We start from the raw sequence: 23753 nt of genomic DNA, 5'->3' as shown, positions 1-23753 counted from the left end.
ATGTGATCATTATACAATTGTATGCCTGTGTCAGAATGTCTCATGTACCCCATACTCAGTAACCACAAAAATTAAAACTTACAAAAGAAACACAGGCCAGGCATGGTGGCTCACACCTGTAATCCCATCACTTTGGAAGGCCAAGGCAGGTGGATCACCTGAGGTCAGGAGTTCGAGACCAGCCTGGCTAATGTGGTGAAACCCTGTCTCTACTAAATACAAAAAGATTAGCTGGGCGTGGTGGTACATGCCTGTAATCCGAGCTATTTGGGAGGCTGAAACAGGAGAATCGCTTGGACCTGGGAGGCGGAGGTTGCAGTGAGCTGAGATTGTGCCATTGCACTCCAGCCTGGGCAACAAGAGCGAAACTCCCTCTTGAAAGAAAGAGAGAGAGAGGGAAGGAAAGGAGAGGAGAAAAGAAAGAAAGAAAGACATTGTTTCACATCCACTAGGGATGGCTAGAATCTAAAAGATACAAGAAGTGTTGGCAAAGATGCAGAAAATTTGGACCCCGATACATTGCTGGTAAGAATATAAAATGATGCAACCCCTTTGGAAACAGTCTGAAGTTCCTCAAAAGGTTGCACATCCAGTTATATAACCCAACAGTTCTACTCCGAGGAACCTACTCAAGAGAATCGAAAACATATGTCCACACAAAAACTTGTTCACAAATGTTTATAACAGCATTATTCATAATAGCCAAGAAGTGCAAACAACCCAAATGTCCATTAACTGAAGAAAGGATAAGTAAAATATTGTACATCCATACAATGGAATAGTATTCAACAATAAAAAGGAGTACTGATGCATGCTACAACATGAGTGAACCTTAAAAACATTGTGCTAAGTAAAAGCAGCCAGTCAAAAAAGACCAAATAAATGATTCTATTTGTATGAAATGTTTAGAATAGGAAAATCCATAGGCATAGAAAGTAGATTACTGGTTGCCAAAGGCCAGGAATCATAGGACAAGGGAGTACAGTCGCCCAAGGGTGCAGGATTTCTTTCTAGGGTGGAGAAAATGTTCTAAAATTGTGATGGTTGCACAACTCTGAATACAGAGAAAACTGCTGAATTGTAATAGCCAAGATTACAGGAGCAACCTAAATGTCCATCAACAGATGAATGGATTTTTTAGTGTGGTATATATGCAAAGTGGAATACTATTTCAGCCAATAAAAAATGAAATCCTGTCATTTGCAACAACGTGGATGAAACTGGAGGACATTAAGTAAAATGAAATAAGTCCAGCACAGTAGGACAAATACAATATGTGTATTTGTCACTCACGTGGAATCTAAATAAAGTCGATCTCATAGAAGTGGAGAGTAGAATAGTGATTACCAGAGGCTGGAAAAGGGTGTGGGGAGGGGAATGGACAGAGGTTGATCAACAGGTACAAAGGTAGGAGGAATACTTGTGTTTTGTTGCACAATAGGGTGACTATAGTTAATGGTAACATAGTTCAAAACAGCTAAAAGAATATTTTGAATGTTGTCACCACAAAGACAAGTGTTTGAGGTGGTGAATATGCTAATTACACTGATTACTGTACAATGTGTACATGTATACATGTATGGAAACATCACACTGGACCCCATAAATAGGTTCAATTATGTGTCAATTCAAACCAATAAAACTTTTTATATATATATACATATATATTATATATATACATATATATTAGTATATATACATATATACATATATATTATATATACGTATATATAAAATATATATAGTATATATAATATATAATATATGTATATATATAATGTATATATAATATATGTATATATACATATATTATATATACACATATTTTATATATTATATATACACATATTATATATACACATATATATAATATATATTATACATATATTATATATACACGTATATAATATATACGTATATATATTATATATATACATATATATATAAAGATAAGTATCAGAGGAAAGATTATTTTGAGAACTTTACAACAGAGGGGTCAGACTGTCACCATCAGAACACACTGATCACTTGAGCATCATTGAAAATAGACTTTATGTACCTCGTGATATGTCACTTCACCTGTGAAGTATTCTTACCAAAAATGTTGAACATGGATCTAAACAATTATAAGACCGCTTGTTCTCAAGCATCGTCAGGAAGCCCTGAGAATCCCTGAAACCCTTTCAGGAGATATACCAGGTTAAAATTAGTAATATGTTATTTGTTCTTTTTACTCTCATTCTCTCACAAGTGTGTATAGTAAAGTCGCCCAGAAGCTACATGATGTGTGATATCTCAACACAATCGATGCAGAAGCAGATGTGAGAATTCAGCTGTTTTCTATTAAGCTGGACATTAAAGAGATCTACAAAACTGTTTTTAAAATATAATTCTTTTTACTCATCTTGAAAACGTTTTTCATAAGTGCTTTTATGAACATTAACATTTTTAGCGTTGTTGTTATCAATTATAAATACTTTTAAAATCCTTTTATTTAATTTCTGTTATGGTAAATATCAGTAGATGTAGCCCACATAAAAGGTCTGCAATAATTTTTAAGAGTAAAAAGGAATTATGAAATCCAAAAGTTTGAGTTACTTGCTTTATTGCCAATTCCAAGTTTATCAGAATTATTATACAAGAAATTTTTTAAAGCAAAGTAAATGATACCACAGGAAAATAGTGCAGATGGTCATCAACTTAAGGTGGTTCAACTTACAGTTTTTCAACATTACAATGGGTGTATTGGGATATAAATGCATTTTTGACTTACTATATTTTTTTATTTACAGTGGGTTTATCAAGACATAGCCCCATCATAAATTGGGGAAAGTGCTGCCCTAAATTAGAGACCATGGCCAGGCGTGGTGGCTCACGCCTGTAATCCCAGCACTTTGAGATGCTGAGGCAGGTGGATTACTTGAGGTCAGGCGTTCAAGACCAGCCTGGCCAACATGGTGAAACCCCATCTCTACTAAAAATACAAAAATTAGCCAGGCATGGTGGCGCACACCTGTGATCCCAGCTACTCGGGAGGCCAAGGCTGGAGAATCGCTTGAACCCAGGAGGCAGAGGTTGCAGTGAGCCAAGATCATGCCACTGCACTCCAGCCCGGGCAGCAAAGCAAGACTCCATCTCAAAAATAAATAAATAAATAACCTTAGAATCAAATGTGTCACACTAAGAATCAAATGTAACACAGAGACATTATTTGATTCTAGTTGAAGATACCAGCTGTAAAAACACATTTTGGACTCAAGAAATTTCAGTGCAAATTAGGCATTAGAAGATAGCTTTACCTACTGTAGAAAAACTAGAAAACAAATAAGAAAATGAAGAAAATAACAGTTTTCCTGTATTCCACCCAGAGCTATCTGCAGGTGCTCCTGTGTTCAGTCCTTCCAAACCATTTTCTGAAGAATATCTACATGTGCACAAAACACACTCGCAGTGCTCAGCCCCACTGACCTACTACATGAGATATATATCCTCTGTAAACTGTTTGCATAATTTATATTTTTGACATCCTTATGTTACTAAGTATTTTTCTGCAGAATCATTTTAATACTTAAATTCATTTACTTAGCTCAATAGTATGGAAGGATCACATATTGTGTGTCTTTTATATATAAATAAACATTCTTGAGCTAAGGTTTTAAACTCAATCTTAATTTTTACTTCAGGACAAATTCCTAGAAGTGAAATTGCTGGATCTAAAAGAATGCATAATGCTGTTGAAAGTCAAGGTAGTAGGGGTAGGGGCAAGGTAGTGACCAGAAGAAGATACTGAGGTGGGGGAGCATCAGGGTTGACACTGGTAAGTAGGTGTAGTTTTTATACAGGAAGGTTGAGTTCATGAAAATTCATTAAACTGTATAGTTAGATTGTACTTTTATGTAAAACATTTATAAAAGGTTTTTTAAAAGTAATCATTTTTGGAGGAGCATAACAAGGAGTCTCAAATGCATGGTTAAAAAAATCTAAGGTCTTCCACTATGATGTTGCAATAAGTATACAAACCATGTTTTAAATAATATATTTGGCTAAAACTTTTTACAGAATAAGGTACTGTAATATAGAGGATAAAAGAGAACATGTTCTTTAAAATGTTTTTCATAGGTACTGACTTGAAACCTTTTGAAGCCATGATTTAATTCAGTACTTGCAGGAATAACTGAAGAAAGAAAAAAGAATTACAATAAGTCTAAAGTGGCATTTGGTGGAAATGTTGAAGCCTTATTTTAATTTCACCTATAGCATTTTCCTAAATTTGCTATTATAAATGTTTACATCTTAAATTCACTATAAGCACTTTACTATGATTTATATCATCTCTTATCGTGAATAAATAGTAGATTAATGAATTCTGTAGTATTTCAGCTATATATATACAAAACAAAACACATCGGGAAGAAAATAACCTTCCAGTTAAAAAACTATTTGAGCCCGGGCATGGTGGTTCATGCCTGTAATCCCAGCACTTTGGGAGGCCAAGGCGGGCAGATCATTTGGTGCTCAGGAGTTCGAGACCAGCCTGACCAATATGGTGAAACCCTGTCTCTACTAAAAATACAAAAATTAGCTGGGCATGGTGGCGAGTGCCTGTAATCCCAGCTACTTGGGAGGCTGAGGCAGGAGAATCACTTGAACCCAGGAGGTGGAGGTTGCAGTGAGCCGAGATTGTGCCACTGCACTCCAGCCTGGGCAACAGAGTGAGATTCCGTCTCAAAAAAAAAAAAAAAAGAAAAAGAAAAAAATACTATTTGACTTGCAGAGGTAGGCAAATGAAGGAAAAACCAATCCTAAGGCTGGAATAATGTGCTACTCTTGTGTTATTTCTCCCATGACTGAAACGCCATAGTTAAACAGTAGCAATCAAAACAATTTTATTTGCAGTGATCATAAGACTTCAAATTTTTAAAATCGAAATTTGGATAAACCCAGGGAATGCTTTTACACTTTGTTGATTTTTTGCTAATTAAGTTTACGGATTTTTTTTATTATGGAAACTTGGGAAAGGCAGAAAGGTATGTGTAAGAGTATATGTAGGCACATACATACCTAGGTATGTGCATGCACACAATCACATATTTTAACTGCTCAATGCTTTATCAACCAAAGATCACCATTGTTCCCATTTTTGTATATTTATTTCCACAGTTTATTCCATATTTTATTTTATTTGGGGGTTCTTGTTTTACATGCAAAACATATTTACATCATCTGTATATCAAATTTTATATTGTACCTTTTAAAAATGTTATAGTAGCATTTGCATTTACATGTTTACATCATCTGTATATCAGATTTTTATATCATACCTTTTAAAAACGTTACAGTAGCATTTGGAGTTTTTTCATGCTTTATTAATGCCTTAATGGCAGTGTTAAATCTAATTCTCAAGCAAGTGAAGGGACCATAATTTATGTAACCATTTTTTAAATATTTAGTGTTTTTAAAAAATTGTATAATCTACGGTATATCTTTGTATATAAAACCTTTTTTATGTTAAATATTATTTTCTTAAAATAGATACCTAGAGGAGTGTAAACATTTTTAAGATTTTTGAAGACATATGGCTACATCGTTTTTTGTTTTTGTGTTTTTTAAGAGACAGGAGTCTTACTATGTTGCCCAGTCTGGACTTAAACTCTGGGCTCAGGTAATTCTTCCGTCTCAGCCTCTCAAGTAGTTGATTTCTCTTTCATTTTCAGTTTTATCATCAAAATTTGCACATTAATAAACCTATTTATGCCATCCGGTTGTTGTGAGAACTGGATGAGTGAAGACATGTAATGTTTGTAGCAAATGCTTTGCACACTTTAAGTACACTATAGAAAAATAGAGTTTTAAACACATTAGGTTTAATGTAAGTTACTAATATTTTCTAGCAATCAGTCGAATATAATTAACAAAACCATAAGAATTTCCTAGAGAGGAGAATAGCAAAAGGCCAGATAAGAGATGAAACAGAATGATTTCCTTGGAGGGGTGGAAAACAATTCTATATTATGAAGGTTCCAGTTGTCCTTTTTGAATAGATCCTTTATCAGAAATTTGCATGACAATACAGGAAAGAAAACAGTTTATAAATGGAAAATTGAAATCTGAATTTTAACTAAAAATTAACCCAATAAAGTGTCAGTATTCAAGAAATTGCCCAATGTGGCCATGACTTCAATTTTTGAAACGTCAGTTTATTTTTAAATTTAATTCCGGTAGTGTTATATAGACAATTACCTGACCTTGTTCAAAGATTAGATTGGCTTATCTTTAATTCTGTACATTTTACAATAGTGTTTGATCAGAAATAATTAAATTATAGTGTTAAATGACCCGTCTCCAACCAGTAAATGAAAACAATTTTGTATTTATTATTAAATGTTAGTAAAAATTTTGAATATACAGAAAAATACAATGTAATAATCCTGTACTTGTTAACCAGAATTAATAAACGTGTTACTTGTTCATATTTACCTCTGATTTGTCTTCTCTTAAGGAACTAAAGTATTTCTAGAAATACAGTTAAGATCCTTTTAGATCTTTTTGTTTACCCTTGGAAGCAACCAATGATACCACCTATTTATGTATCTGTAAACAAAATAGTTTTGTGTGCTTTAAATATTCACATAAATGGCATAATAAATACACTGTCTTTTTCACTTAATCCTGAAGTTTACTTATTCACCAAAAATTAAAAATCACAGCAACACCAAGTGTTATCAAGGATGTGGGAAATAAATTTGGTAGTATCTATTGTTCAGCACTTCCGATAGTTTATCTTAGAGAATTATTGTACATGAACACAAAAAAAATTTAGAAGGATATTCATTTCAGCATTGTTTGTAACAGTGAAAAACTAAAACAACCTGAATACCAACAGTAAATAATTGGGGAATAAATTACAGTGTAATAAGATAGACTGCAGAGAATATACTAGTAAAATTAATTACCTCCCCCTCCACCTTACTTAGTTTGTATTATCTTGTAATAGCATGCTGGGCGCTTAATTTTATCTACATTATTCACTACAAAATGGTGGGAGAGGTTACCAAGAGTTGATTTTCAACAGATTTTTATCATATATTTAGAGTTAATTTTAGTACTTTGGAATGATGTACACACAAAATCTAGTTATATCTCCATTGTGAAGGAGTGATGTAATCACCATTCAGATAAATGTAAATTATGAGGAACAAGAAAATATCCTTCCCCCACCCCCGCCATTCCTGGGCTTTCTCTATCCTTCCCAAGCTAGCTGTCTCATTGTTTTTGTTTTTCTAATTCAGACAATCCTAGGAGTATCTTCTTTTGACTTTTCCAGCCCTTGAACTACAGGCTTTATGAAGAAAAGGGAATCATGCTATCAGCAAAATAGTATAGATGGTTAATACTGCTAACAAAAAGTGAGATTTTCTATAGAGAACTAAAATTGATCTAAAATTCTTAATGGTATTGCAACTATTACATATTTATGTATTTTGTGTTTACTATGTAGACATTAATTGATAAAAGAATTTTAATCCAATGTGACAGAAATATGGAGTACATTTTTCATTTTCACTAGATACTATAATATATTACTTTATTTGTCAAATCCTTTTAGAATAAAACTTTTAACATAGCCTAGATGTGGAGAAAGGGCTATGAAGAAGAGATAAAAGCATTTCTCAATAGGGTCATTGTTTAGACTTCCTAAAGAGAAAGAATCAGAAGTATAAGCCTATTTGCATAGGTTTCTGAAAGATGGAGTAGAGCTTATATGTAGCTCATCCAGATTAAAATGCGCTATAGTTGGTGCTTCGTGTGTGAGTAGTCCAAAAAAAGAAAAGAAACCTTTATTGCCCCAGGTAGAGAGCTGCAGCCTAGTTTTTATAGTATCTGTAAAGGAGAGAAAGAGGTTCCTGTACCTCCTTTCATAATTTCTATTTTATGAAATAATTTTAAGTGGAGCATATCAAGTCTAAGAGAGCTTAGAATGGGAGAAATTTCATTACTTCATTCTGAGACTAAGAGTAACAGACTTAGGGGAATGTGTTTTATATGCCATAAACTGTACATAAAATGAGCAAAATCAAAGTGAGTGAATAAAGTTATAAACTTGAATATGAGTTTGGCAGTTATCCTTTCTTATAAGTTCTTAAAGTAGTAAAATTTTAATTGCCAAAAAAGAGAAATGACAGAACAGAGGAAACATTTCTTTCTCCTTTTAGTAGGTTTTAGCACTCTAGCAATGTTTAGTAATACAAATGAATAAGTCAAGATCCTGAACCCTGAGGGGTTCAGTCTCATGGGAGAAAAAGATTTGTAAATCAATAATTGCATGATAGTGTCATAAGTATTATAGGATGCTGTCCACACAGGAAGACAAAATAAGCATCTTCTGCCTGGGCAGGGGATCTGAGTCTTTAAGGATAAGTAGAAGTTTGATGAGTAGAAGTTTGACAAGTCGAATAGGTAGAGCATTCTAGGCAGAGGGAACAAGGTACTGCAGTTTGAGAGGCATAACACTGCATAGCACGTTTGAGGGAATTCAAGTAGTTACATAGATAAATGAGACGTGTGAGGTTTGAGATGAGTTGGAGACTAAGCTTAAAATTAAGCTGGATGGGTAAACTGGGGCAATAAACTGTATTTAATAAATTTTCAAGATACTCTGTGCCAGGTACTTCGCTTCTTCAGTCTCCCCCTTTTACCCTTCTAATCTGTGGACTCTAACCTCTAGCCACACTGAATTTTTCCAGTTCTTTGAAATTCTATTCAGCAAACATTTATTGAATACTTATTGTATGCCAGGCACTATTCTAAGCAGCAGGAATATATTGATGAATAAAATATGCATGGTCTCTGCCTTCACATAGCTTATAGTCTGTGGCTAGCACTGGTAGGTATATGAACAACTAGCATTACAACCCACTAAATACTGTAAGTGTTACTGGTATAGTAACCTATTACGATGATCAACCAACTCTACATTGTGTTCTGAGTGGGGCTGATGAGTTAGATTTGGTGAGAATTAGGAGGGGTGGCCGGGGTAAGGCGGGGGTCAGGAGGAGAGGAGTACGAATCTTCTAGGCAGAGGAAACCGATTCCAAGTGTGAAAGCCCAGAAACGAGAAATAGCATAGCACTTTCCCAGCAGGTTTCCCTGCTCTACCTTTAGCTCCTTGCGGTCCATTCTCCCATAGCAGATTGATCTTTTAAAAACCTGAATTGAAATCGTGTCAGTCTTCCACCCAGAATCCTCCAGTGGCTTCCTGTCTCTGTCAGAATGAAATGCGAAGTTCTTGCCATGGCCCAATGGCCCTGTTTAACCTCTTCCTACAACATTTCTGATCTCAGCTCACTCTTGGCCTGGCTTCCTTCATTTCAGATACCCTGGCCTTTGCTATTCCTCTGACATTCCAGACATGGTTCCATATCACAGCCCCTATACAGACTGTTCTTTCGGAAACGTTCTCCCATGTATCTGATTAGTTGGTGACCCTCACCTTATTCAGGGCCCTGTTCAAATCAAAGAAGCCTGCACTGATAACACTGTGTAAAACAGCAGCATTCTCAGCCCCACCCTCATTACTCTATCAGCTTACTCTGTGTTATTTTCCAGGGTGGCACTATCATAATTGCTGGTGGTAGTGGTGCTGGTTGTGGTGGTGTACGAATTATCTCATTAGATCCTAAGCACTATGACTATGACAATAGGTACTTTGTATGACTTTTTTTTTTTGATGCTCTTCTAGTGCCTAAAATAGTGCTTTGCATATAGTGAGCGCTCAATAAATTATTGTCGAAGTCTATATAGGAGGCTATAGATAGGATGTTTTGTTTTATTTTTCATCTTTGTATCTGCCCAGGAACATACATATTTCATGGATTGATTATGGTTACAGTAAAACCCAGTTGAATTTTTTAAGCCCAGTTGAATTAGTATGTTTTTAAACATGTATTTTTCAATAATAATTTTTCTTAGAGCTAAAACTTTCAGTTTTTTAGCTAACAATAAAAACATTCACGGAATTCTTTGCTGGGTTTTAAATTCATGGTTTATTTTTATCCTTTTTGATCCTGAAGCATGCCAGATTAACAAGTCTGAATCATTGAGTTTTTATTTATGTAAATGTTATAATTACATTTTAATAACATGCATAGGCAGTTATTTTATAACGTTATTTTTCTAAAGTTGCATTATCGTAAATTATGTCTTTAGTCATAGATATAAGCACAATATATTATGTAGGCAATGATTTAACTATTGTATAGTTCAATAATTTAAAAGAGTAAAATTTTACACTGTGAGTTCTAGAAAATACATGTTTATACATACAGCCACAGTTTACCTTTTGCTAGTCCTAGTAAATGCTAATTATTCAATTCTCTTACTCATCATAACATTTTCTATTCTCTCCATTTTGTACAATTTACATCACTCCCACCTTCCCAAAGCATTATCTGGGCAGCTTTGAATGGAAAACAGTCATGAATGAGCAATCAATGGCTATTCACTACAAAATGGTGGAGAGGTGACTAAAAGTTCATCTTAGACAAATTTTATATCATATATTTAGTTAGTTTCTTCCTATCACCTGGCAATGCCAGCTCCTCCTCTGTTCTTTTTTTCCTATATAGTGCCTTCCCAGTCATATCCTGTTCCTAAGCCCATTTAAGATGAATAGGTAATGGCCACATATCAAATACTAGTGTTATGAATTAGATCAACAAAATATGAAATATTAAAATGTAAGGATTGCCTATCTGTTGCAAATGTAAAGTTTTTTCTCTTGCAAAAATTATAGGGGATGGAGTGTTAGATCTCTCTACAAAGAAAACCAGCATAAAATCTGAAGAGTCATCCATATGTGATCCTTCTTCTGAAAATTCAGTGGCTGGGTAAGCAATATCTAGGAAATATAATTTAATATTAATATAAAATTATCTCTGCAGAGAACTCTTAATACTATTCTGAGTAGTATTGACATATATAGTTTTCCTCCAGAATTTTTGTCACTCACAAGTGTCTCTCTCTCATACCTTTCATTTGTCCTTTCTCTTTCTTTTTTTTTCTTTCTGTTAAAGAAAAGTTATCAGAACAATCACCAAACTTTAGTTCATGTTACTAAAATGAACTACCAACTTATAGAATACAAACTAAGAAGCAGGACGAGTAAGAGAATATTAAATTAAATACTCAGGATGCAATTTTAAGGGAAATATGTAATTTATTTATTTTTTAAAACAATGAACAAATTCCAAAAGCACTGTACTTACTAATTAACGCAGTTTATAGTGTTTAGATTTTTTTATTGCACTTTAGATGTGGTGGCAAACTACTTAAATATATCTAGTAATCACCACAAAAAGTCCTCTCATGTTTTGAAAAGTGTCATTAATCATTAAATAAATAATTAGTAGTGAAATGCTGTTCTGTTGGATTTTTGGATTTTTTTTTACAACTTTTTTGCATCTTCCCATTAACTAACTGCATAGGAAGCTTTTTTGTCACATTTAAATCTTAGAGGTAGACTGTAATTTGTTTCAACTATGGCTGTAGTAGTATTTGAGTCGTAAGGTATAGTAAGCTTTCTGTTTGAGAAACTTTGAAAATTACAATGATAATTTGAAATAGAAGTGACATTTATAATATCTAAAATTAAATTATTCAAATATAACATCTACTTGTTTCAAGTTTTAAGCTCTTGTCTAGAGAAAAATTAGTCTTGTGGAAATATGGGATGTTTGTGTTTGGAAATATTCCTGCTGCTACAAATTTCCTTTAAAGGGGTTGACTCTTTTATTACTTGTTTAGCGGTAACGTCACGTTTGTACTAACAAAAACTCCTTTAGGATTTGGGTACTTTTTATAATGGAGCTCTAATTGTACAAATAAAATTTATAAGTGTTGCTCTGCAAGCATCTATCAGAGGAATAGCAACATCATGAGAATATTTTTACAAATACTGAGTTAGGATTTTATGTTCTTGGAAGGTCTGCCCGTTGAGGCCACCGTATCATTGACACATTGTCCTACCAGGACTGTAGCGTTTGCTTTGATAAGGAGTAACTACTACATCTCACAGACTTAAAAGTGTCATAAGCAGTGATGTTACCTAAGCAAGGAGTATAATAAAGGAGTGGACCCTCCCCTTCCATAGCTGTGTGAGAGTCTCTCATGCATCAGTTTACCATCGTTTCATTCCATCCATCCAGGAGACTACACAGAAACAGAGAGGACTATGTGGAAAGAAGTGCTGAGTTTGCAGATGGTTTGCTCTCAAAAGCTTTGAAAGACATTCAGTCTGGAGCACTGGACATAAATAAAGCAGGCATACTTTATGGCATACCTCAAAAAACTTTACTTCTTCACTTAGAAGCCTTACCAGCAGGGAAGCCTGCATCTTTTAAAAACAAAACTCGAGATTTCCATGATAGTTATTCATATAAGGACAGTAAAGAAACTTGTGCAGTGCTGCAAAAAGTAGCCTTGTGGGCAAGAGCTCAAGCAGAGCGCACAGAAAAAAGTAAACTCAATCTACTTGAAACCTCAGAAATAAAATTCCCAACAGCTTCCACTTACCTCCATCAGCTAACTCTACAGAAAATGGTCACTCAGTTTAAAGAAAAAAATGAAAGCCTCCAATATGAAACTTCAAATCCTACTGTACAGTTAAAAATTCCTCAGCTACGAGTAAGTTCTGTCTCAAAATCACAACCTGATGGTTCTGGTCTGCTGGATGTTATGTATCAAGTTTCCAAAACCTCTTCAGTCCTAGAAGGATCAGCTCTCCAAAAACTGAAAAATATACTCCCTAAACAGAACAAAATAGAATGTTCTGGGCCTGTAACTCACTCAAGTGTTGACTCTTACTTTCTACATGGGGACCTCTCTCCTTTGTGTCTTAATTCTAAAAATGGAACAGTTGATGGAACCTCTGAAAATACTGAAGATGGATTAGATCGAAAAGACAGTAAGCAGCCCAGGAAAAAACGTGGCCGCTATCGGCAATATGATCATGAAATAATGGAAGAAGCTATTGCAATGGTAATGAGCGGAAAAATGAGTGTTTCCAAAGCACAAGGAATTTATGGGGTACCTCACAGCACTTTAGAATACAAGGTAAAAGAAAGATCTGGAACACTGAAGACTCCTCCGAAGAAGAAACTACGATTACCAGACACTGGGTTATATAATATGACAGATTCAGGGACTGGCAGCTGCAAAAACAGCAGCAAGCCTGTGTAGATTACTTGTTAGGAAAATGTGTGTGTGTGTGTGTGTTTGCGTGTGTGTGTATGTGCACAGGTGTGTATTTGTGTGTCTGTATACACACGTGGGAATTACAAATGCTCACTCTGACAGGAGACATGAAATTTTACAGTTCAAAAACCACTTACATGCCTTTTGAAAAAAAGTTTTATTCAGGGTTTTCACTGTGGACAGAATTATATAGTTGCTTACTTAATTCTGATAGTTTGTATTTAATCCTTGTATAAATAGGTGAAAAAGATTCAGGTTTTCTTTAGTAGTCAATAGCATAAAGCGTTGTGGGAAAACGAGTAATTGTCAAATGAAACATTTTTATTGGTGAAAGACCATTCCAGCCATTCAGTTGAACCATCTTATAATGGAAATATGATATTCATAGTTTATAAACATTCTATACAACATACTTAACACTTGTTGTATGTATGTCAGGCAACCAATCAAAGTTTAAATAGCTATCTCCATACTAAGAAAAATTAATATATACAGTATTAGTACACGACAGTGCATTCTATGAAATACAAAATGCACTCAAGTGCATCCACCAGGAATAGAAAAGAAAACCTTAAAGGATATGTATAATGAAATTTAATATTTATCATTTAATAGTTGATTTAGCAAGAAGTTGGGGTTTATAAGGTATATACTTAAAAAAAACTGACACATAGTTAACCCCAGCAGCTATAGAACCCTTTAATATAATAAGATGGAGTACTAAGAACAAAAAATAATTTAAATTTAATTATTAAAATAATTTAGTTTTGTTTTTCATTTGAAAAATAAGCTAATGTGTAAGGTTAGAAAAGAAAGTTGGAATGCAACTTAGAGCATGTTTATAATGTGCACAGAAAAAGCTTGAGAATGATAATTTTGGTTTAAATGTGCTGGTTAGTTGATGTTATGACTACTTTAAATTTTAAGGATTGTGACACACTCCTACTATTGAAAAACCTCAGTGTAACTTTAATATATTTGCTGCTGTGACATTTCAAAACATTTTCAGTTTATCAAAATGAATTGCAGATTTCATTTTGGTGGGCGATACATTATCATTTTGCTAATAACCAAATTTGCAGTTTGTTCAGGGTCTTGAATAGATTTACAAATATTTAACACTGAAGCTGTTTTGAACTTTCAGTAATGTAAACTCTCTACTAATTGGGTAGTTAGAAGCTGGGCAGTGCATTTTAACTTTTACTAGACTCATAAGAGAGACTGGTCATTTTTACATAGCAGTTTTAAAATATGGGTCAAAGTATCCTTGTTGGATTTATGGAGTATGCAACTGTAGTGGTAAAATGTTATAAAGCATATGCCTTCATATAAAGAATAGGGATTTGCTTTATGTATCCAAAATTCTCTGAGTGCCCCCTTTCTCTGTTAAAATTCAGGTTCTGATCATTTTTCTAAGCCAGTTTTCCTAAGTCCAAAAGGAATACTTTTAGCTGAATTTAAAAAATAAGTGCACCTTGTCAAATGCTTGTGTTTTTACACTTGTGTTTGTGTGTATTTAATAATCATATATACGTGTAATACTAAAGAGATTTTCAGCTATTAAATTTTAAAACTGCTTACATGTTTAAAGAAACTGAAGAGTGAGAAACTACACAACCAAGCAGTTATTTGGTCTCTGAGATCTATACTTAACCCTCTTCAGCTATTAATGTTACCTGCACACTAGGGTATGAATCCTCTTTTTTTTTTTCACCCCAAGAAAATATACATAATAGATTACAGAACAGCAGATGTCAGGGTCATCTTTCTTTTTAAAGAATTAAGCCATATTTTGTGAGGGCCAGAACTTGGATTATTTAGTATATTTCCCCCTTCCCCCAATGAAAAGCAAAGTTAAAGGTAAAGTACATATTTCAAAACAATTTTATTGACCTCTTTATACAGAATTTTACTTGGAAAACTTTGGGGGCTTTGAATGCATTACATAATATTTGTATTGTATTGAGCTTTTTTATTCCTCACACTATATTTACATTAATAAATTGATTGAGAAGTTTATAGTAAAGGGAAACTTACAGAACACTTTTGTATCATTTAAAAGATGACCTGACCAAAAACTTTACAGGATTCATAAATCAGGGATCATTTTGCTATTGACTTCACAGTAATCAGTAGTTTTATAGGTAATATTATAGTTAATTTGCAGCATTTTAGTACTTGTATTATTTATTTTTGGTCAGAAATAGTAAATTAAAATATTTTTTGATAGTTTATAGGTAATAATCAACCCATAACTTTTAAAAGAAACAAAACATTTCTATTATTGAGTTAACATTTGATTATACAAACTAGGAAAGGCAGGGAAATTCCCCTTCTCCCCAGTGATTCTATTAAGATGACCTTTATGTTAAACTTTCAAAGTACTTTATGAATTTAGTTACCAGTTACTATTTATTAATTGACAATTTTCTGAAAAATCCCGTTTCAGCAGACTTAATGAAGGTGAAAGCAACCCTTATGTGCTTTCTACTTATTTGAATGTTCCTCAAGTATTTTATATTAAAAAAAAAAAAGAAGGAAAAGAAAAAACAGTGCCTCTGTTTTTAGAAAACTACTGCTCAGTAAAGTTGTTTAAACCATTTCTGGTAGCTAATGACAATTTTATATTAAATTGTATACTAACTTTAGTGAGACTGATTTTTTTAGTTGTTTACAGTACAAATACTTGTATTTGTTTTTTAATTGCAGTATTTCCATTGTCGCAGTAATTTAGTAAAACTCTGTGGCTGCCTTGATTTTGACAGATTTTGTTAATATAAACTGATTGTTAGGCAATTAGTTATATTTATGCATAAATCAATTGCACTATAATTCATGAATTATTTATTACAATATTTTCTAATGAATTCATGTATCTGTCTTGTGTTGTAAATGTACTGTAATTCTGTTCCTACTTTGTGTTGTTATATATCTAAATCTGATTGTATGAATTTTAATTGTTCAGTTAACGTGTTTCTAGGTTGTAATTTGTAGTAAAGCACTTCAATGCTTTTGCACTTAAATTTACAACACTGTTGGTGTGTGATTGATTTACTCATTCAGTAAAAGAAAAAAAGAAAAGAAAAGAAAAAAACTGACTACACTGACTTCTTTGATTTACTTTAGGAAGCAGTTTTATTAAATATAGTATTCTAATTTACTTTTTCTGAAGAAATATTCCAACAAGTTTCTAATGGGCAAAATGGATAGTAACATACTAAAAATAGGCAGGATGTTTGGTTTATAAATCAAACAGGAAAAGGTTAGAAAACTTTAAAAGCAAAGGATCTACAAAAAAAAATACAATTTTAGAACCTTATATAATCACCTGAGAATAAATTCTAGACTGGATACTTATATGTGTGTTCAACTATTATTTACTCATTACTAGGTTTTTCTTTAAGATCCTAACATGCAAGAAATATGGGGGAGAATGTTTGAAGCCAAATAAGCATATTGTAAAGTTCTGTAATTTGAGATCTTAGTTTCTGATATCTGATACATAAGATAGAATCTAATATCTGAATATCTAATTTATACCTTTATTAAGCTGTTCTTATAGCATTAGATGGGAATTACTGGCTACCATAGTATTTTTGAAATTCCATTATTAATAAATTGAATAAGAAAACTCTAAAAGCTTTGCTTAGAATGTCAGAAAAGGGATATAAAAAGTGGTTTTTGTAATTTTGTGAGCTTAATCAAGTTGGTATTATAACATTGTTTCAGAATACTTAACACTAGTCATTAGTTTTGATTACTTGTACCACATACCTGGCTTTATTAACAGAAAAAAGCCTTTGAGCATTTCAGGAAGAGTTATAAACAGTTATTAATCTTTAAAATACAACATATTTTTCCAAGAAACATGTAAATTCTCTCTCTATTATGCCATAACATCACTTTAGAAACTACTGAAGTGCATCTCACAACATTCTGGGTTTTCTTTTGCTTGTGTGAAAATTAGTCATTTTTAATTTGCTGGAAAAAAATATATTGTAATCTTCGGTAGTTACCATTTCTTCCTGCCCTTGCTCTCTACATATATTTTTTAAAACTATGTAATTGAATCCTGGGAGTCAGTTGCATCATTTTACACTCCCAACCATGACAAAATTTATAAAAAATTATTTTCAAAAAGGAAAAGATACTGGGGTCATGTCCTATCTTCATCTGTCTAGAGGCGGCAGTGACTTTAAAAGTTTTATTGTAATTTCACATCTCTTCTCACTTTGTTTGATAGCTTCTTTATGTCAGATCACTAGTTTTAGTGGAACATTGGATGAATCTAGTAAAGTTATCTTTTTTTCCAGAAAAGTTTTGATCACATGTTTAAAATTTGCTTCCTTATTTTTGCTACTCAAATAACATAATTTTTATAAAATATAAGTGAAATATTACTTACCTCTGAAACAGGCTATATCAGTTTTAGGCAGCAAAATAAAAATATTCCACTTCCTGTTTTAAAGTAAAAATCTTATAATTTTTAATATAGATGAGCATAATAATTGTGTATTTAAACAGAAATACATTCTTCAATAGTAGTTCATAATCAGCATTATTCCAACCTTAAAATTTCTAGAAATCAGGAACTATTAAAAACAACAAATGTAATAAACTGTAAGTGAAAGGCAATTTTCATGTACAGAGTTTGGTGATATGTTTAATTAAAATAGATACTTTTCTGAAACAGAACTCTTTAAATATATTTTATTCTTCCTGCTGCTGATATTGGATTAAAAAAAAAATTTGTAGACTTCTATATTGGTTGATAAGCAAGCCCGGTTCTTAGTTAAAGTTAGATGTATATTAGTTTCTGTAGTGGGCCATTTTCCAGCATTTGAAACTTAATAATTAGGTAAGTAATGCCTTTAGCTTTTATGAAATTACTTTAGTATTTAACATCAATTAAAAATAGATTTTATTTTTAAATAGCTAACGCCTGCAGCTTAATCTTAGGAAAGACATTCTCTTATTTACATAAAATCTAAATCCCTTAATTTTCCTTGTGATTATGGAAAGCTTTTATTATTTTCACTGCCTTGGAAAAAATATCTATTTTAAATAAAGATAGTACTCCTACATTTTATTTTCCTTATTTGCACTAATGTAGACTGATAATTATGTATCAGAATAATTTATAAAATGGCTACTTCATAAAAATTTAACTCCTTCTGAAGCACTTTCCATTAAATATTCTTAATACATTAAAAACAGACATTAATATATAAATGTAATCATATGTATAATCATCAGCTTTTATATTGCAAAAATAGGGCTTTGCTTTGACTTATACTTTGTCATAGGAAATTAATTATCAGTGCTTCATTATATTTTTGCTAAACAATAATCAAAATGCCATTATTGCAGCTCTCTAGGAGTCAGGAGTCCAGCAATACCAAAATATCTTTTTTCAAACACTGTTAAAATTATAACTCCTTATAGTGGTATTTTTGCTGCAATTCATTTTTTGTTTGATTTTTATTTTTAGTTCAACTGTTGATGCAAAATCAGAGGAAGCTACTAAAATGGAAAAAAGAAAATCAGCATTAAACAAAGTTTTGGAATCTTTGTGCATACATCACCAGCAACAAGTTTTGGCTATGTTGAAATTTCTAGTCCAAGAGCAGAATGCTGCTTCTCTTTGCTGTTGTAATACATCATGTGTTGTGTCTTCAGAATCTCAAAAGCCCTTAATCGAAGATGATTTATATGGTCTGTTCTGTAGTTGTGAATATAGGCTGGCAGAAAGAGGTTGTTTACAAAACGAAAAACAAAGCCCTGGTTTAGAACCTCTGCCAGTCTGTATTAAAGATTTACATTGTTTATCTTGCCAAACTGTAACTGTTGAACACGTTAAGCAAGTAGTGAATAGAGGAATTGCAGACAGTTATAATTCTCACAGGTGCTGTTCTGGACTGTTACCAAACATTCACTCTACAAAATCAGCCTTTCGTAGTCCTCTTTTGTCAAAGGAAGTATGTGATCTTTCAGTCACTCTTAAAGATGCCTGTAGATCTCGAAGTCCCTCACCCCCACCATTATCACCTGTAGAAACTGAAGGATTTGAAAAATTGAAAGACGTCATGTCAGAGATTTCAGCCTTAGAAAATAACAAACTTGAAGCAAACATTAACCAGCCTCCATGTCTCACACCAGCAGAAATAAGCAGCAATAAGAGTGATCATCAAGATAAAATACTTAAAACTAAAAAATCCAGTAACTCTTATTCTTTACTCTCAAATGACAGCAATAATTCTACTACAAATCATGAAAAAGGTGAAACTGCTGTAATTTTTCAAGATTTAATGGATCGCATTAATGAAAAACTAAAATCAATAGAAACCACGGATATGACAAGCCTTGTAAAATTATCTAGCAGTGATTATAATACATATAATGATTTAAAATTGGGAGATTTCATAACATCTCTCTTGCATAATGCAAAAGCCAGTGATTATAGTTTTATGGAATTATTGAGTCAACATGATAAAAAGGTAGAACATAAAATTATTCAGACAAGATTTCGAAAGCGTCAAGAAACTTTATTTGCAATGCGCAACTCCTCTGATTCACCCGTGTTTAGAAGGCAGTCTTTACAGATAAAAAGAGAACTTGCTAGTCTTGATGAAAATTTTACAAGAAAAAAATACACCGAAAAAAGTTCAAGGAAATTGACACAAAACAATGAGATATCTTCATCAGACAAAGGAGAATTCTATCATGACCAAGGGCCTTCTTTACAAAATTCTAAAAGACTTCAAGATAAAAATCATGCTGAAACATCATTTTCACCAAATTATGCATTACAGTCACTGCAACTACCTCTTCATAGTTCAGAAACTAACTTGTCTTTTAATGAATTTTCAGAAAGCTTTAAAACAACTTCCCCTGAGAAAATGAGCATAAGAAAGCCACAGGAGAAATCTGCAGATGGAAAACAATTTTTGCAAAATGATAGGAAAAATCCAAAGTTAGGTAATACTCAAACTCTTTTGAGAAATGATGCTTCTGGACTTTTGAGCAGAACTAAACGAAATATTGTGCCTCCAGGGTGGTATTCTATATATGTAACAAATAATTATGTTTTTAAAAAATCACCTAAAGCCAAAAAAGCATCCGAATCCACAACAAAAAACGATCCAGTGAAAAATACTCACATTGAAAGCTCACACAATATAGACCTAAACAAAATTGCAATGAATTCTAATTTACAAGTGGTTGTGAAGCGTTTGGAAGATACAATAAGTATAGCCAAAAAATCCTGGAATAATCAGCCATTATCAGAAGGATATAAAGCATCCAAGAAATTGATAGAAATTGATGGTAAAGACCAACATGCTGACAGAAATATGACTCTTACTCTAAATAGAATGACATGCAAAGAACAGAGCTTATCGAAATCTGTGGTAGCATCCGGCAGTATTATCAAAAGTCATTGCATGCCTACAGTGGATTTGAATAACAAAAGACTTGAAAATCTGAAAAAGTCATCTATTTTAGATATGGGTCGCTTGATTTCCAGTGTTGAAAATGTACCAGCAAAATATGAAGGTACTGAAAGTTCATCTGTTTTCAACTATTCTAGTCCTATCAAACTCATGTTTTTATCTGAGGTTAAAAGTAGTGAAGGGGTCAAATATACTTTAACTTCAGTTGGCACTTCCCATTCAAATGTCGTTCTCCCTTCTGAAAAACCTACAACCCATCACGTAACTGAAGAAAAAACAGAAACAAATGAGGATATCTCAAATGCGAACTCTGAAAATTATCACTCCAATCATTGTGATACTGATACTTTTCAAAGAGAACTAAACAAATTCAGTCATGCAAAAGAAACTGCAGGATCCTCTACAATGTTTATAGGTGATATAAATAGTGATAAGCCACAAGAAGAACCTAAGGACAATTCAAGCAGTGCTACTGATCCATCTTTTAAAAGAAAACCAGGTAGACCAAAAAAAATAGGTCCCCAAGTTGTGAAACAGATTAAGCGACCAATTGGAAGACCACCAAAGCCTAAAATTGATCAAACAAACATCACTGTTTGCCAGAATGAGCCCTTTAGTGCTGGAAGGAAAAGCCCAGAATGTCTCATATCAGAAGTAAAAGAAGGTATTTATAAAAAGAGTATTACAGTAACTGTTATTTACGGAAGGTCAAGAAGAACTAAAAGGCATGTTTCTGAAGGAAGGGTAAACATAAGCAACCTTATGTCTTTAAACAATAATGCTGGTGATTTTCCAACTGAATATAATAGTCCCAGAAATATTAGTGAAGACAAAATTGACTTGGGTGAAAGAATAAGTGCTGTAGGAAGCTTGACTACTGAAAGTGAGATCTTGGGGTCTGGCCTTGAATATGTGAGACCCATCAAGAACAAATCTGTGATACCTCAGCCTTCCAAGAACATTATTCGACCAAATCAGAAGCCTTTGGCAATAAGTAGGAAGCCTGGTAGACCGGCAAAAGTGAAAATCTCTGGCATATCTGTGACTATTAATAGAACTTCACCTCAGGAAAGAGAAGTAAGTATTAGCAGCTGCTTGCCTCCTTTAGAACAAGATAATACGTCAGGAAAAAATCTGCCTGAAGAAAAGTATGACCAACAGTGCACTCAAATGGATAAAATAAGGCACACTGAAGCTGATATATTTAAAAATGGATCAAAACGTATGATTGCTACTGTACCTTTGAGACATTCTATTAGGGATAGAAAACCATCTCTGCATTTCTTACATTCATTAGCATCTTCTAGCTCACTTATTTATAGAAATGCTCTGCTCCATAAATCATATAAACTGCATTTGCAGAAAAATAAAAGTCAGAAGGAAAAACATAGGCACTCAAAGATGAAAATAGCTTACAAAGATACCCCAAGAAACAGACTTTCGCGGAATGCAAAAAAGTGTTTGGAAGATAATAAATTAGTACCTATTTCTGAAGTATCCTTGGATCCTATAATTTCATCAAACCCTTTGCTCAGGTGGTGGGCTACTTCTGCTTCAAATGATTCCTTATTAGAGGAATTAAACAATAGATTTGAGCAAATAACAAATGCTTGGGTGCAAGTAAGTGGAGATGAAGCTGAAAATTGTATTCATAAAAAAAGAGAACACATTGAAAATGATAATTTCAAAGTAGCAAGCCCTTTGGAAACTTGTCTTTTAGAACTTGAAGTTTCACCTGTAAAAATGCTTTTTCAGAAAAAGTATGATTTGAATGAACTCTGTACTTGGTTTATGCAAACAACAGAAACACAGTCTCTTTCACTAGTTAGAAAAGCAAATGCCCGAAACCCTTTGGAAGTAATAAATACCAGGGGAATCAAATTAGGGACCAAATATTCTGACTTTAATGCCAGCCCCTTCAGAAAGCACTTTAAAAAATTTGCACTCTCTTCTCCTTCAAAATCAGCAGAGAAATTGCATATACTGCATAAAGTGGCTAACTCTCCACTCTTAAATGTGAAAAGTAATTTAGCAATAGCTAGATTAAAAAGGACTGAGTTTAAGAGGTTGCATCATGAAAGGTGGAAAAGAGAGGGAAAGCTGCACAACCATGGAACAGTTGACTGGAACTCTAAAAGGAGAAACTTAAGATTTTTCTGCCAGAACCAATTTTTAAATAAGACTGAGGGAGAAACAAATGCTGACATCCCACTCCAAGGAAAAAACATAGTAGATAATCAGTGTGTTTTGCCACCTGAGATCAGGGGTGACTTGCAGCAGAGGGTAGTAATGCCTGACTTCAAAATACATGCTAGTTTCGAGAATAAATTTAAGTCAGAAGCAAAAGAGAATGGAACAAATTGCAGCCAAAAAGACTTTCAAAAGGGACCAAGACTAGAAAATGTATGTCCTAATAGTTGGAGGTCAAAAACCTTAAAAGACTGTAGAATATTTTTGAGGAAGCTCAACTGTCTTGAACACAGAAATACTTTTAAGCTAAATACAATCATTTACTCTCCTGAATCTACTGACAGTGGAAATACTCATCAGACTCATATGGAAGAATCAAAGCACTTTACTTTAAGATCTCATTCTGCTAGGCAAAATTCTTTTAAAAAGCAATCTAAAGAAATAGAAAATGCTAAAGCAAATAATCCTTCAGCTGATGAATTTGCTGACCATCTTGGCAATAGTAAATTAAGCAAATGTGTTAACTTTGACAAGAATCCTGATAGTTTTGAAGTTCTTAGCAATTTGAACAAAAGAAAAAGACCACCATGGAAGACCACAGAAATGTCAACAAAAAGACATAAACGACAGTCTTGCAACAGTGGACAAATGGCAAACTATTTTTCCAAATCCCTAGGTAAGTTCTTCTCTACTTAATTTTAAAGTTTCATTGTAGGTGCCTTGAGTAAAGTATAACAGGTAGAAAAGGAACAGCTGATTCAGTTTTAATTAGTTTCCAAAATATTTGGACAACCTAATTTCTTGGCACCTAGTATGAAACTCGTGAAATTAGGTGCTGCTAAATGTACCAGTGCGCTTCCC

General features: G+C 33.2%; 1 protein-coding gene across 9 annotated transcripts in view; it reads left to right on the top strand.

Annotated features, from left to right (window-relative positions):
* The window catches only part of LCORL (ligand dependent nuclear receptor corepressor like), a 181363-nt gene that overhangs the window by 125566 nt on the left and 32044 nt on the right, over positions 1–23753 (top strand). For 2 of the 9 annotated variants that reach the window (XM_031009938.3, XM_055385458.2), the window contains exons 6-7: positions 10793–10886; positions 12204–16349. The exons of 2 other annotated variants lie outside the window; for them this stretch is intronic. In XM_031009938.3, coding sequence (XP_030865798.2) covers positions 10793–10886; positions 12204–13236 — 1127 coding nt within the window. In that variant the 3' untranslated portion in view covers positions 13237–16349. Of the gene's footprint in view, positions 1–3368; positions 7419–10792; positions 10887–12203; positions 16350–18742; positions 23569–23753 lie in introns of those variants that run through there. 5 more of the 9 variants (XM_055385456.2, XM_031009942.3, XM_055385461.2 and 2 more) reach the window with 5 other exon arrangements.

The sequence above is a fragment of the Gorilla gorilla genome, chromosome 3 (assembly GCF_029281585.2).
Source record: "Gorilla gorilla gorilla isolate KB3781 chromosome 3, NHGRI_mGorGor1-v2.1_pri, whole genome shotgun sequence".
Lineage (NCBI taxonomy): Eukaryota > Metazoa > Chordata > Mammalia > Primates > Hominidae > Gorilla > Gorilla gorilla.
Note: the sequence above shows the minus strand (reverse complement) of the source record. Positions and strands in the feature narration are given on the sequence as shown.